At 44.7% G+C, this 16,050-nt stretch overlaps 1 protein-coding gene across 1 annotated transcript in view; it reads left to right on the top strand.

Moving 5' to 3' along the window:
- The first annotated feature begins 15,138 nt into the window (after nucleotides 1–15,138).
- Nucleotides 15,139–16,050, top strand: part of FAM13A (family with sequence similarity 13 member A) — a 131,886-nt gene continuing 130,974 nt past the window's right edge. The window contains exon 1 of the mRNA XM_086464422.1: nucleotides 15,139–15,165. Within this exon, the coding sequence (XP_086320548.1) occupies nucleotides 15,139–15,165 (27 nt within the window). The remainder of the gene's footprint in view (nucleotides 15,166–16,050) is intronic.

A 16,050-nucleotide genomic window follows, 5' to 3' on the forward strand; every position in this document is an offset into this window, starting at 1 on the left:
TTGATTATAGAAAGCAACCACCTTATTATTCACTCCAGATGTACCCTTTCATCAAAAGGAACTCTTCTCTTGTTCCTTTGTTTGGCCTTTTTTTTGTTGTTGTTCCAGGACATGATGTCTCACTTATAAATCTGATTTTTTTTAATGAGGAATTCAATTTCTCATGCTGCCGCCAGTTGCTCTCCAGCATTCACAGAGCCACTGCTCTGCCCCAGGGAACTGGAGGAGATATAAAAAAAATCATAGGCAAGGAAACAGAATAACCAGAAGTGACCAGCATCAACATGGGAATGAGGAGTACTAGGAAAAGCACCAGTTGTTTCCAGTACTGCAGAGCCAAGGACACCTGGGATATGGACATGGATTTTCAGGGGAGTGTCTGGAGTCTGCAAAAGGGCAAGCCCATATGCCTATCAACCCCGTGGGAGGGCATGAAAAATAGTTCTTTCTTCTTCCTCAGCCAACTATAGGAACCTAATATCTCTGAGGCTCCTAATCACCTCCAGACTCCAGCAGAAACCGACAACTGGGTTCAGCAGTGACTGTGGTTAGGGGCAAGGGCTGGGATGGGATGGGACGAACAGAGAGATTGTCCCCTCGTGCTCCTCTGACTGAACTTTCTGCAGCCTGATAGCCCGACATAAGGCTCAGGGTCAGACACTCAGCACGAAAACAAAAATATTCCTCATGATAAATTACCATGGGGTTCTCTGGAGAAAAATATTGTGTGATTATGTAATTAAGGGCTATATAATGATGCATCTGCCTTTGGGGTCAAGATAAAGCTGTGCAGACAGCCCTCATTATCGCTCCTCCTCAGTTCTGAGTGTTTGGCTATGCAGATTAAATAATGTTCTTTTGCTGCAGGATTTGGGAGCGTTGTATAAATTTATGCCATGTCAAGAAGTGACAGCAGTTTAAAGATCTGCTCAACAGAAAACTAAAAAAGAAAAAACAAATCCAAGAAAAAAAACCCCCAAATAACAGCTGAAGAACACATCAGTCCTGTCTGGATTTGAAGATTAGATAGCTTCATAGCTAATATCAAACAGGAGAAAAAAAAAAAAAAAATCCAAGTTCTTACAAGACACTCAGGACTATGTCTGAACATTAATTATGAAGCTGACCTAAAAACTGAGATGCTTCTATGGGGATGCTTCTATTGGCTTAATTGTAGTAGTTGTCTGATGGGGCAGCAGTGATATGTGAACAAACACCTTAGTCCTTGGGAAGGTCAGGGATCCTACTTGTACTAGTCAGTTAATTGGCTAACCTATGATTCAACATTGCTAAAACATTGCCAAGTGCTTTGAGGAGTATTTCAGCACTGCTAATCACTGTTGGAGCACTTGGGCATTCACTGCCGGCAACAGGAGGCAGTTTTACTATTGAGCAGTTCCTGGGCTTGGCAAGACCTCACCTCCTCTGCCTCCCTACGTTGCACCCTATTTCCTCCCCATCAGCATATACAGTGTATTTTTTTCAGCTCAGAGCCTTTCTCCAGTCCCCTCTGCTGCTGTCTTGCCAGGCCATTAATCACAAATGCCAGGCCATTAATCACAAATGCATCTAATTAGAATTCTTTTGGGACCTGTTAACCTTCATGCCATTAATTTGGCTGCCCATGAATCGGGGCAGCTTGAAAATGGGAATTTCCCCCCTGTGACCATGAGCTGGCAGGCAGAGCCCTGGAGCCCCTCCCTCGATGCCCTGAGGGATGCATGTTTCTGTTCATTGCCAACTTCTGCAAAAAGCAACTGACAGCGAAGATCAGCCTGCTTGCCACAAAGCAAACTCCAGGCCCCTCCTTTGTACTCCTGGACAGGTGAAAATGTCTTTAGTCCATTGGCAACAACCTGTAAGTTTTCTCTGAGACTCCCTGTGCTGATAGTGAGGAGGGATCTTTTTTTCCACCTCATCCTGAATAGCGGGAAAGGAAGAAGTTGCTTGGGTAGGGAGAGAATAGAGAGTGAGTTGGGCAAATCCATGAGGTTGGATAGATGAGGACATGTGCTATCATATGTTGTGTTCTGCAATCCAGCACAAAAACAATTATTAGCAAGTGCTTGCAGCAGGCAACGAGCCACAGAGACACATGAAAATTACCTTGTTTCTGCTTTCTCCTCATCTGAATCCTGACTGTGCTATAAGGGGACTCAGGACAGATCCCAAGGAGCTGAGTGCACGGTGAGGTCCTTCGGCGAGTAGTGCATGTCAGTGCTGCACGCCTGTGCTTGTTATCACATGCCTCTGTATGCTGTGTTGGCTTTTTAGTGTTGGTTTAGCACCCACAGAGCTAGAGCTGTTGTGTTATATGCATCTATACAGTACTTGAATTCATACTTCTGGGATCAGAATTCTTTGGAGAGTCTAGACTCCGCTGCAATTCCACCACTGCCTTTGAAAATTGGTTTAATACCACCAGCCATGGGTACCCTCTGCTAACTCAGAGCACTGGGTTGAAATGTCAGAAAGACATTTGTGTTCCTGTCTCTGACTGCCCATGGTTTTTTGGTGGGCTGGGTGGGTGATGGGCAGCAGTAGTTGCCCTCTGGGGGGCCAGAGCTGTGGGTGGCCATTGCTTTGTGTGTTCACAGGGCATACTCTCTCCCCACTATTTTCTCCCTAAGTTGCAAATGAAGCATATGGAGGTCTTGCTGGAAGGACATTGCAGGATCTGTCTACACCTTCACTGTGAAATGGGGATTGTGCTCCTTTCCTGTCATGCTGAATACAACTATTCGACGGAAGTGTGTTTTGTAACTGTGGTACCCTAAGGTGACTACTGTGTTTCATCTATATCCAAGCTCCACTGTTTCCACTGACCTTGTCTGGCATCTGTATGACCCTCAATACCCCTATGGGCTGTGAAACATGAACAGAATTATCTGTACATAGAAACTTTCCTGTCTTCGCTGAGGACAGCGGTGGCACAGCAAGTGGCAACAATCCCCACTGCTTTATGTTTCCTTTTATAGGCAAGGGTGCTGTGACTCTAAATCTTTAGGCACCGTGTGGGAGAGATACAGTAAAAATGACCTTACAGCCTCTCTAAGCCATCACTAAATCAGTCAGCAGCTACAGCAGGAAAAGAAGGCTGTGGGTAAAAAAAAAAAAAACAAAACAAACAAGGGTAAATCAGAGCAATCAATCATGTCTGAGTCAGATCTGCGCACGTCCTTTTTTGTTCAGCCAGGCTCTGACAAGTGGGGACGAACTGGAGGAGAGCTGCTGCCTCCACTGCCTCCCACAGAAGCTCCCAGGGATGAAGAATCCTCTTTCTTTCTGCAGCAGGAAGCACAGTCTGTGTATGTGTGTGTGTGTGTGCGTGCGTGCATGGGCATGCTTTTTTTCACTAGCCAACATTGCAAAGAAGCTGGGTTGTAACCCAAAATTATGGATTGTACTTGGAACAACTCCTGAGCTGTGGGCAGTATGAAATCACGAAACAAATCTGAAATCTGTGGCTGAGCACCCCTTGCACATCTTGCTGATAATCAAGCTTTTAAAAAGCTGTGTGAAAGAGCTGAGCTGAATTCTGTGCTAAGTCGAGCTTGTTGAACTACATTTCCCAAGACACTTGTATGTGCAAAAATGTAGAAGACCTGCCTGTCAAAGGATGCATCTTCTCCAGGAAGATAATTTGTTATTCCAGATGCATAAGATATACAGAGCTCCATGAGACTCACAGGATGAGTGAGCAGGCAAGTAGGAGAGAAGGGTTCTGCTGCAGTGAATAAAACTTCATTTCTTCTTGAACAGAACAATTTTGTAATGGATCATTGGAAAAACAGGCTCTTCAATCCCATTTATTCTTTTCTTGAAACAGGATCACTTTTCAAATAATTATATGCTTTTTACTGTAGCCTGGGTTCCTGAAATGCCTCCTCTTTCAACCAACACAACCCTTGGCTGATTATTGAAAACAGTAATTTATTATTAATTTTTTTACCCTTTCACTCAGCTTTCTTCCATTAAGAGTCTGGGCATTGCAAAGTTGTGCTTGAGCTGTCTATGGTCAGGTTCATCGTATGGTTTACATCACTGCAGAAGTCCCCGCTGCAGCCTGGCCGCTGTCCGAGTGTGTCGGGGTTGCTCTTTGCCCTGTCCTCTCAAAGACAGCCTGTGGAAAGGAGAGCTGGCAGAAGCTGGATGGACTTTCTGCTTCCCTCGCCTGGTCATTCATTATTTGCCTGTCTCGCCTGGAGTCTTTGGCACTGAAGAAACAAGGAGACAAGGCCATTGCCCAAGGGGTTTACAGTCCAGACGTTAGCGCTCAGGCTTCTTGAAAATTTCCAGATGAACTACTTTTCAGTGGAAACAGCTTCTTGACTAAATGAACATGTTTGTGGAATGTGTCTGCGTCCCATGGGTAAGTCTTCTTTTGCTGAAAAAGTGAAAGTCTCAAACTCAAAAAAAAATTTCAGTTTGGAAACTCAGTTCCTGTAAAACACTGTGACCTGGGGTTGCCATGTCATGTGTCTTTCCCTATTAAGCCTTCCCTTGTACCACAGATAGGAAAAAATCTGCTGGGTCCACAGGGCTGCTTCCTGCTGTAAGAGCACCCCCATCGCATAATCCACCTTTGGACTGGTTAGATTTCTTGCCTTTACTCCTTCATCCAAAAAGTTACTCCGGAACTTCACTAGGTTTTAAATGTTTTTATTATTTCCACCCTAAAATTACTCACTAGCCACATATGCCACTTTGACTTTCTGCTAATAATGTTCCATACATCATAGCTCTCTCCTCTCTCTGGTGTTTACTTCTATGTTGTGGCAGTAAGCAATTGTACTTGTTTTCCATTTTCATGTTGCAACATCAAACTGAATTTTCTCCACTCTCTTTTATCCTGCTAGATCTCTTTTGCCCTTCATTTAAATTAATCTTTCATGAAGCAGGACTGAACACAGCACTGCAGATGAGCTTATGCCCATGCCTCAGACGGCAGAATTGATATTTCTTTGAATCTCCTGGAAACACATCACATCACAGATCCTAGGATTTTCACCAGGGTTCATTACCATATTGCAGCCGAAGCAGGTCTTGGACTTCAAGCTAAAGCAAAGGATAGGAGCAGGACTCATCTGCCCAGAATGTCAATGAGATGTGGTGGGGGAAATTCAGAGCTGAAATAATTGATCTGCAGCCAAAATGGTGTGTGCTACCACTTTACCAAAAAAAAAGAAAAAAATCCACCACATACTCTTCTGAAGAAAACTAACTCTTATCCTGACGAGCTCTGCTGACGTCCAGAGGTCTTCTTGGTACTAGCTTTCAGGGCACTGGACAAGCCCAGTAAAGGTGACTGTAAAACTTGGATAAAATCAGATTTGCAAAACTTGCCTCTGAGTTTTTCTTGGCTCCAGGATGCACCATTTCTAACCAGAACAGGTACTCAGTGGTTTTGTTACAGTTGCTTTTTGAACACCATTTGAGTGGGCTTCAGCTGGGATGCTGACTTTGACTTTTGCAACTTGTCAAATGTCACTCATTTTCAAAGTGATTATTTTACATACTTGCTAAATGCCTGATAAATTGAAAATATATCTAAAAACAACTCATAGGGCAACAATAGCCAACACAAGATCTTCCTCATTCTCTGCAGAGCAGCTGGGTAGCCACAATAAGGCTGCAGAGCTTTGCCATGAAGGTTGACTTTTGCTTTCCTTGTGGGCAATAACAAACTCCTGACAGACCAGAGATTCCTAAAACAAGGTCAGATTAAATGCAAGTGTTCTGTGTTTGTACCACAGAGCCTAAATGCAAATTCCCGCTTGAGTGGCTTTCATCTCCAGTGCCCAAATCCTGGCTTGTGGGCTCCTCTGCTCATAGAAATGAATGGATCCTTTAGCAGTATCAGACATGACTTCCTGAAGTCTGGTACTCGGAGACTTTTTTGTTATTTACACAGAGTTGTATTTTCAAGACAACAGCAAAAAACCACCAAATGTGTAGAAGTTTTATTTAGGCCCAGCTCACACATTTCTCCCCTATGGGTTGTGCTTTTCTTCATTCTGCAATAAGGGACGTGTGATTTCTGTTGCCTCTTTGCTTAACTCTGTGATTCACAGCCTCTTCTGAGGCAATGTCTGCTCATAACACACATTTTGCAATGTTCAAACCCAGTAAAAAGACAGTTTTCTGACAAACTAACAGAAGCTCATAGACACGGTCAGCTCTGGGTAAGACTTCATGATATTTTGAGTTGGGAGACATGTGCAAGTACATTTTTCCCCCAGTTACACTTGAAAGAGGGTGAATGACTGATCATAATTTGCCCACTGGTACCTCGTCTTTGAGGCCACCAAGTTCACTTGCAAAAGTCAAGGCAAAGGTCTGTGTTTTATGGCTATGTTTCCCTCCTTGCAAAATCCTCAGCAAACAAACTGAATAGTTTGGTAGATTTTGAGGGGTCTTTGAGCAGTGGTTGAGTCAGCAAATTCAGGGAAGTCTCAAGGGATGCTGGGGAGTAGCTTCTTTGAAGGGAGAGCCTTTTACATCTGTCATGCAGAGAAGCAATGAAAAACACAAAGTTACTGAAGAGCAGAAAATCCTGACTGCTGTGAGTAGCCAGCCCTGCTGCCTTGTGTTGCTTTTGCTGCCAGCCACCTCCTGGGCAGGCAGCTGTGGGGACATAACTGCAGGCTTTGCCTGAGAAAGGGCTCTGAGATTACGCTCATGAATGTAACAATGAAATTTCAAGGCAAAAAAATAAACCTGGTCTGCTGCATGTAGCTGGGCACTGAAAGATGAACTTTTTTAATATGTAGTAGTGGAGATATTTCCCTTACCACAGTATGAGAGCAAAAAAAAATTGTTGCCCTCCCATTTTTTCCTCCCTTCTGCCATTTGTCACTCCTTTATGACAGTTTCCTGGAGTTACTGTCACTCTTGAAATAGCAGCAGCCCAAACACTTTGGGCTGTGTTGCAACGTTTTCACAAAGTCCATTGCAGATTCAAGAGCTGAGATTCTCTTTTCAGTTGACTTAAGTCTAAATCTTCACTTATGGCTAAGGCTGCCTCATTACCATGTGTTAGCTGAGCTCACACAACACAGTCCAGTTTGCAGATAGATTCTAGTGGGGTCTCCATCCCTGTAGAGCAAGTGTCCTGGCCTGCACTGGGCACAAAGGTGTAGCCAGACATAGAGGCTGGATTATGCTGGTTTTCTAGGTCAGGAAATACAGGCCGAAATTTTGGAGGGCTTTGGAGTAGAGTAGACATCCCACTAATGTCCCCAGTGTGTTTCAACAGAAGCACAGGCTCCCACACTTACCTTGTCCCATGGGCATCCTACATACCTCTAAGCATGCTGCAGTCCTGCCAGCTGCTGCCTGGATCTCCCTGGTTTTAAAAGTGTGTGCAGGTTTCACCAAGCACCAGTTTTAGGACCATGTAGCTCACTGTGGGATAGGGTAGCAATGCCATTCTCTCTCCTTGTAGAGCTGTTGATCTTTAGCATTTTAATTGCCAAAGTGGACTCACAACCTGAGGTGAGAAAGAGGGGAAAACCATGCTTATCTGTAAAGTTCATCACTATTCTCACAGGGTTTCAAATGAAGAATTATGATTCTGCTGTAGGCTTGTTACATTTTTTTGGCACTCTGACCTTCCCATGCCTCCATATTTCAAATCGTTCCTTTGCTTCTGAGATCTTTATAACATGTCCCAGCAGCTGATGTTGGGTAGAACACACAACTCTAATGTTTGGGACACAACACACTGCGCTTCTCTGCTCTGTGGTCAGTGTGACCACATACATCACCCAGCATAAGTACGAACCACTCAGAAATAGGGCTTTCTCTCAGAGGTGAAACGATCCATGCAGTAGGGTATTAAAATCTGTATGCTCAAAGTGAGACCCCCACAACCAGTGAGTGTATTGAGACTGCCACAGCAGCAGTGTTCCAACAGCTCTGCTGGCAATGCTCAGCTGGTTTCTTGGTCAGTTTTGTAGTCCCTAAGATTTTCCTTCCCAAACTGACAGGTACGTTTAAACATCTGTCTGACAAATCAGACAGATGCAAAAAAATAAAGGGAAAGAACTTTGGTAGAAGTGTATCACCAAAGACAGAAAATACTTTCCTAAAAGTTAAGGACGCAAAAAGAGAGATGGGAACGGCCAAGTAGTCTACATCCAAAATAATACTGGATGCTTTTAATGTACCGTGCACTGCGAAAACATAACACCATGTAACCACCATTGTCAGTTCTCACTATAATCTCTATTACCTAGAAACTGGCTCAAGCAAATGCATACAAACTTCATAACAAGGGTGTCTGTACAGACTGAGCATGCAAACACCAGTCAAGAAGGCTTTGCTGTGCAAACATAGGACTAGCCTCTCAAGAAAGTGCCTTCTGGAAAAACAGACCTATTCCCTGTTCTGATTTTCACAGCAGCCCATGACTCTTACCTCCTGTTTTGCTTATAGCCCTGATCCAAAACTTATCAGCAGTCTATGAAATTAACAGACTTAAGCTCAGGCCTCTGCTGCTAAAATAGGATTGAGAAGAGGATGCTGTTCCTAAAGTACGGCAATCAGATTTTCTAAACTGGCTGGCACAGCGCTGGAATGGAAACTCTTTCTACACCAACCGAAAGAAAGTCTTTGGAATTTTGCTGAGATTTTAGAAACAAGACAGGATTTTCCTTGGGCCCCTCTATTGATGTGGCAGGAGAACCGGAGGCAGGGGACCCGGTATGAAATTAGAAACTGCATGACAGCAGTTACTGTGCCAAGAGGACATGCCTTATGCTTGTTGGCTGGCTGTAAAACTGTGGCTACCCTAGGCCACTAAATAGATTTTTTCTTCTACTGCCTTGCAATCATTCCCTTTTGCCACAAGATGGGGATGTAAGCACGAGCTTAGGACAGGCATGAGCGGCTTCTTCCCCTGAAGGAATCAATCTCCATGACCCTTGCCCACTCAGGGGCCTCGTTTTGTTGCTATGATTTGGAGCATGCATACTGGCAACGCACATTAATTCATAAATAACAGTTGGTCTGCTTTGCTGTTATTGAGGGATTCTTGGGTCTGAAAAAATTCTATTCCTTATCTTTGTTGAAATTAAAACAGCTCCACAATGTAGTTGGACCTTTGAGCTCCTTGCAACTCCATGTCAAATTTTAAATCATTGCAGCAAGAGGCAAACCTCTCTCTGAAAATATCTGTGTGAATTTATGTCACTAAGTAGAGATTAGTGAGCTAATGATTAGTCAGCTGATAGCTAATGATTTAGTCAGCTAAATCAATTCTAAATCTAGATAAGCTGCTTTATTTTCTGTTTTCAACTTCAAGAGTCATCAAATACCCACAAACGTTCTGTCCCAAGTGGCCAACGGAAGAAATCCAGGCTGGGACAGGCCCTTGTCCTGTAGATCCAATATTTACCTGGCAGTGACTGGCAGCTTTGCTGAAATGAAACAGGCTACATTTCATAACAGAGCAATGAGCGGCCCCTTAAAGGTTTTAGTAGAAAATATGTCATGTGTATATTTATTTTCTTTACGTTGCTGTAATGAAGCCTTCCATTCCTTCTGTGCTAAGGGCAAGTGTTTAGCATTCTCAGCCATTCATTTAGCCAGCATTTTCTTAGGCCTTGCACACATTACAGGGGGTTGAAAGGGACTTGAGCACGCATCTTGCATCATCCATGCTATGAGGTGATACATCCTTTCATCACCAGTTTAGGACCACTGACATCTTTGTGAATAGCTCTAATCACTCTCACAGGTCTGCTCCAGGAGGTGGGAGCTCTACAAAGATCCAACACTGCAGCACTTTGATGAAATTCGTGTGTACAGTTATCTGGGGGGAAGGAAAGCAAAGGAGAGGAGAGGAAGAAAATGAAACTTCAAGTACCAAAAGCCATAAACCTTAAAAAAAATCTACCACTCCATAAATATTATATCAGTAGGTACTTCATTGTTTACCTACGATAAAAAATAATTTATTTATAAACCCATTTCCTATTTATCACCACTGACTATTTCTGCACTTTCTTTTACAGTATATGTAAAACTTATATGATGAAGTACTCATCGTTCAGACTATTCTACGTTCAGAGAAGTCACATGTAATGTGTGCCTCCAACAAATACTGACTTTTTCTAAGGCAAATTTTGTATACATAAAGTGGGATGTCATAGATAACAAGATAATGTTGAACAGCAGAACAGCGTTATTCAGGCTTGATTAAACTGTAAATTGTGTTTCAAGAACAAGAATTTGTTTTTTTTACTTTACTATCACAACTTTCATCTCAGATTTCTCCTTCTTCCTACATCCTCCCCTGCCTTGAAGGGCAAAGGTGCTGTGAGGACATTCAAAATTCATCCTGCCATTTCTGTAGGGTTTGCACCAGAAAAGAGCCACACAACAAAGCCCTGCCCCATCTTTCAGTGAAAGAGCTCTCAAAAATGCTGGTTTTAATTTTCTGTCCTCCATGTGCTCCCCAGCGGCTTTTGGTGTTTCTCCATTTGGACAATGCAATGAAGTGAAAACAAACTAGTTTCTAGTCCCTTTCACTTTCTGTTTTTCATGCAGAAGTGCAAGGTAGCCATGTATTTGTTCACAAAAGCAAACAAACAACAACAAAAAAACCCCATTTATATTAGTTTTAGATATTTAAGACATTTAATCTGTTTACAAGAACAACATCCTGGGGCAAGTCATCCTTCTTTTGACTCTGAAACCAAATGTATTTTGGTCTAGTGTTACTGAAGGGCAGCTACTATCATTAAGAAGCAAAGATACCCAGAAAGCTGATCAAATTGGAGCCAGCAAAGGAGAAGGCAGTATTTTGCCCGGCTCCTTGGAGAAGTCAGTTTGTGTATTTGTTTATTGATTTACATTTATTTTGTGTTCTCCAGCACTGGCACCCAGGAGAGTACTGTGCAGGGCCCTGCTGCTAGCCCTGACTGCTGGCAGGCTGAGCCCAAACGCTGGTGCCATCGCCAGCCTCTGCACATCTTGCTGTGTAACACAGGTGTAGGCTGTGTTACTGAGGAGCAAAATCCTCAGGAGCAGTTTGGCTGTTGGGCAGCTTCCACTGCATTTAGGCAGGAATTGTGTAACACTCTGTGTGCTTTTAGTCTCCCACATACATTTAACAACCACTGTGATTTTTAGAATGACTTCATGCAGACACAGTGATTTGCCTGGGCAAAAGTTAATTGCTGTGATATAGTTTTGGTTTGGGGAGGGAGGTGACATTTCTGTGTTGTGCTACAAGCCGTGAGCTGGGGTGGCAGCAGCAGACGCAGCAGCACTCCTGCTCTAGGTATGCTATTGCTGTTCTAGAAATTCAGCTTTTCCTGGATCGTAACCTAAATTATCACACAGTCCTGCAATGGTACTGTCTCTCTGCACAGCAAAATTACTTAGATCACCAAAGCCTCAAATGTCAAACAGTTTTGCACGGACATGTTTAGGTAATCCTGAAGAAGCCTTGTATTATTTAAAATAATTTTGTAATTAGTACGACTGTGTCCATCTCAGTGATTCAATAGGCTGGTAACCTACTGCTTCAGCATACATTAACTTTGTACTCAGCTCTTTCATAGCTATTTGTTTTTCCTTGGTTCCTTATCCTTAGAGTTGTATTTTACTAAGCCAAACCAGTTGAGTAATACTTCACATAGATGTCTCGATCAAAGTGAATCGCATGGTTTTTATCGCATGCTTTTTGGGGTTTTTGTTGTTGTTGTTGTTGCGCTTTTTTGGTTGTTTGTTTTGGGTTTTTTTAAGAAAAGGTGTCATCTTGTTGCGTTTTGGATGAGAAATACCAGTTAGTTACACAACAGTAGAGAAACCTGTCAGCCAGATGCATTGGTCTGGCAATTTCCAGCTGCTCTTGCATGCTTCTTGATTTGTCTCCTGCTCTCACCTGTAGCTGCCAGGTCTTACACCATGCTGGTCACTGGAGTATGCCCCACGTTTAGTTGGACTGGCCTTCTACTGAGTGCCCCGGAAGGTCACGGCAAGTGTCCTGCAGCTGGCTACTTGAGCTACCTAGGAGAGAATGGAGTAATGTTCCAGGATGCCAGAGCTGGCAGTAGACATTTACTTCACAGCAGCCTGCTTTTATGTGGGCTGTTGTGAAATGGGGGCTGAATTCTGATGTCACAGTGGAACTGACGAATAATAGTCAGGTTAAAGCAACATATTGCATAGCCGAGATAATGGGATTATTCACAGAAGTGGCGGGAGGAAGTTCCTTTGAACTTCCAGCACTACCCCAGCTGTTCTTCCCCTCTGGGAATGTTGTTTCAACATCTGAGGTTAAACACTTTGTTTGTAAACAAGCGGAAGGGAAAAAAAATATTTTTTTTCCTTTCTTAATTCATTGCATGATTTTATTAGTCCGCCCTTTGCAGTGTTTTTAAGCTGTTACATGGAATTAGAGAGCAGATGATGGGAGATGTATCTCAGCCAAAGAATATATTCTGTTGGCCCCCCTTAAAAGACAGGCATGTTAAAAAGCCATCGAGCACTTCCTGTACCCAGATGATAACAATGAACCTATAGGAAACAACTGTTTCACCAAAGGTGGGTAGGCATCGTATGTCATAAAAGCTAGTGACACTCAGCTTGTGGGTCTCATAGACTTTTCATCAGTCTTTTACAACGTGTTTGCTCTGATTTGAGCTCTCATGGCTCATGCATAAATATTGATCCTGCAGTTGTACTGCCCATGCAGTATAAAATTCCTTAGGTGTAGAAAAGGGAAGAGACAGCGGTTTGATGCAACACCTTAGCTGGAGAACATGAAATAGCATAATGGAGATCCTATACAGATGTGTGTTTTTTTGTTGTTAGGCTTAGGGAGTTATTTGTTTCTCTGTGATAGGCAAGACTGCTTCTGTTTTTTGTTTTCTATGGGTTTTTCTGAATTGCTTACAGGAAAACGGTGGAGGTTTCCTGAGTAGGGTGCAACCTAGTCATATAGCACAGCACACCTTGCCTGATTTCTGTGGTGCCAGGAGTACTACTGCTGCTCCCTCACTCATCACACCTTCCTTTTGAACAGTCATCCTGAACAGCAGTGTTTCGGTGAAGGGATAGGACGAAGGTCAGGATATATAGAAACATGTCTCTGTGGGAAGAGCAGAAGCTGCAGGAAGGAATCCATTTAATTCTAGGCTGAGGTTAAGGAAAAGTTCAGGTAAATCTTACTCTGCCCTGCACAGGGGAAGCTGGCCCTGTGGGGTGCTGATGAGGAAAAGTTAAGAGGGGACAACAGCATTCAGGAAGTTTCAGTCCAGCTTCTGTTCTTCTGCCACACAGGAGATGAGTATGCTGGCCTTCAGCTCTCTCAAGACTTTAAGCAAGTACAGAAGTGTCTTTTTTAACCCAGAGAAAAGTTACCAGCATGTCACAGCCCCAAGTGTGCCAGAAGTGTGACTTCCCTGTCTCTGATAAACATCTGTGGTGGAAAAATACTGTTGGTTTTGGGTTTTGTTTTTTTTTTTTTTTTTAAATCTCTGGGGCTGTTGCCACTAGTGCTTGTCTTCTGGCCTTGCTTTTGTAGAATGAGAATGTACCTGCTGTCCCTCAACACGCATTTATAAAAGGCTTAATACCATATCTGTTGTTCACTGCAGGTTCACGTCTGGACTCTTCACCCCCAAAGTCTCCAGGGCGCTGCAGTTTCTCACTGTTCACTCTCCATATTACAGTTTGAAGCATGCCATTGGGTTTTACTGCGAAGCTGCAATTAGGACTAAGAAGAAGAGCTGTGTGTGATTTATGTGAAAAGCACATTAGAGGCTTGCAGTAAAGAGGGGGTTAGAGGAGGAGGAGGATGTTACATTGGCTCACTTTGAGAGTCCCATAGAGGAAACACTAATGCCATAGCCTAACTTTCTGTTGTAGACTCACAAACTGGTGAAGTAACCATTTGGGGTTAGATGGGCTTAGAGAGGAAAACAGAAACTGAGTATGAAGGAGATTCTGGTTGCAGTACTTAATAAAAAATAAATTGTGAATGAAAACTCAAATCTGTAGGTAACATTTTCCTTCTGATGAAGAGCTCAATAAAATGTTCTTCCTCCTCCCTTTTTCTCTACTTGGACAGAATTTCTTTTGTCCTCGTACCAGAAGCAGGTATTTCTGAGGGGTCCCTTCCAAAGACCTTTGCTTCTACCCCCATGCTAAGGCATTGCTTAGCAACACTTGCATCTGAGCAGATACAGAAACAAGTATGCGTGTGTGTGCTTTCCTTTCACAAAAAACGGGTCAAACATTTGAAACACCTCAACTTCACAGCTCTGTTTTGAAATGTGCTTTTAAATTTCTAGGACAAACACTGCTTCCAGCCAGTGTGACCAGGAGCAGGGCTCCAGGGGAACGAATTCTTCTTCCCACCACTGCCACGACTTGACTGCTGGCAGTCACTAGCTGTGTGGGGTGTCTCCCTCTTCCCTTTCGCTTTAACCTTTCTCTTTTTTCACCAACATATCCCTAGATGGAAAATCACAGAGAGATTATGTTTACACTGCTTCACGCTTTCCAAATTCAGGCCAAACATTACACCACGCCATGCTCTGCTGGGGCCTGGCACGCCTGGCTATGCTGTTGCAGGCTTCCTTGGCACAGGGGTTTGTTTTGCCTCGCTGACTTGACTCCACGCCACGCTGGCCGGCTCCGCGTTAACCTTTAAGCATGCGAGGGCAAGAGACACCGGTGATTTTCACCGCAGCCCCGCTAATGTTACTTGGCTGGAAGCGGGTTTTGTGGTGGACTGTTCAGTGGCGGCCCAGTTCTGACCGAGCCCAGACTCTTGACACAGGCGGAGTGGCCCCTCTTCCCGCTCGGCACCAAGCAGCAGCTGCCGGGTGCCTGGCTTGGGGTCGCCGTGATGCCGGGGTGGGGGCCGCCCAGGGCCCCCGCGGGGCCTGCCCCTCGTCCGCCATGACCTGGGGAACCTTCGTGAGGGAGAGCCCTCCCGGCCGAGCCCTCTCGCGGGAGGGGCCGGGGGCAGGCCCCGCTCCCCCCGCAGGCCGCGGGGGCGGGCCGGCAGGGCGGGCGGCACCCTGGGGCCGAGCATCCCGCCTTGAGGGGCCGCCGGGTCGAGCGAAGGGGGGTTCCTGGGGCGGGCTGCGGGAGCCGGCCCAGCCGCCGGCCAGCATGGGGGCTGGGGCGCTGGCCATATGCGTGAGTAGGGGCTGGGCGGCCGGGCCGGGAGGACGGGGACGGGGCGGCGCTCCGGGGGAGCGGCTGCGGAGCGCGGCCGGGCCGTGGGGAGCGGCTGGCTGCCGCCTCCCTCCCGCCCTCCGCCGGGGTCCCTTGCGGGGTGGGGGGGAGGGAGACCGGCCTGGGCCCCGCGCCTTCTCCTCGTCCCGAGCGCTCTCTTTCTCCCTTCTCGGCAGCTGCCGCTCCTTTGGGAAAGGTGAAGATTTATAAAGGCGATTTCAGGCTGCCTTTGTTTTTTTCTCCTCCTCTCTCTCAATTTTTTAAGCCAGCGAGCCACTGCCTTGCATCTTTCCTTGTGTTGAGGTTGTTGGATGAGCTGAAAAACTGCGTCCCTGCGGCATATAAATAGCCTTTCTCAACTCCGGTCATGTTGTCTGGGCGGCACTTTGCGGCAGTATCGTGCAGAGACGATTAAGTTGCTTTTTCCAGTCTTGGTGATCAGTAACAGTTGCATTAATATTTGCACAAATTTTCCCTGTGTAAAATCAGATCTTTTATCTTTAAGATCATACAACATTGAACTCTTTGTTTTGGAGCTATTTTGAGGGGCTGATTTAATTTTTATTTTGGTTAGATGTGTATTTTGGATAACTTTGCGTAACATTTTGTTCCTAGTTAGCGCATCCTTTCCAGATCCTGAAACAAGCTCAAAAATTTCCTCTGCTTTTCCTGTGGACATGGGAAATGTCTCTTCGTTCTTTTGCAAATTTAAATCGTGAGTTTCCCCAAGTAAATCCAGCTCCATGAGTCAGGTTTTCAAATGCTGAAACGGAAACAGGCTGGAAACCTGTAACTGAGCACGATTGTGAGGCTAATTGGAGGCCTTAATTGGAAAAGCTCTCTGAG

Source organism: Leptosomus discolor, chromosome 4 (genome assembly GCF_034619465.1).
Source record: "Leptosomus discolor isolate bLepDis1 chromosome 4, bLepDis1.hap2, whole genome shotgun sequence".
NCBI classification, from domain to species: domain Eukaryota; kingdom Metazoa; phylum Chordata; class Aves; order Leptosomiformes; family Leptosomidae; genus Leptosomus; species Leptosomus discolor.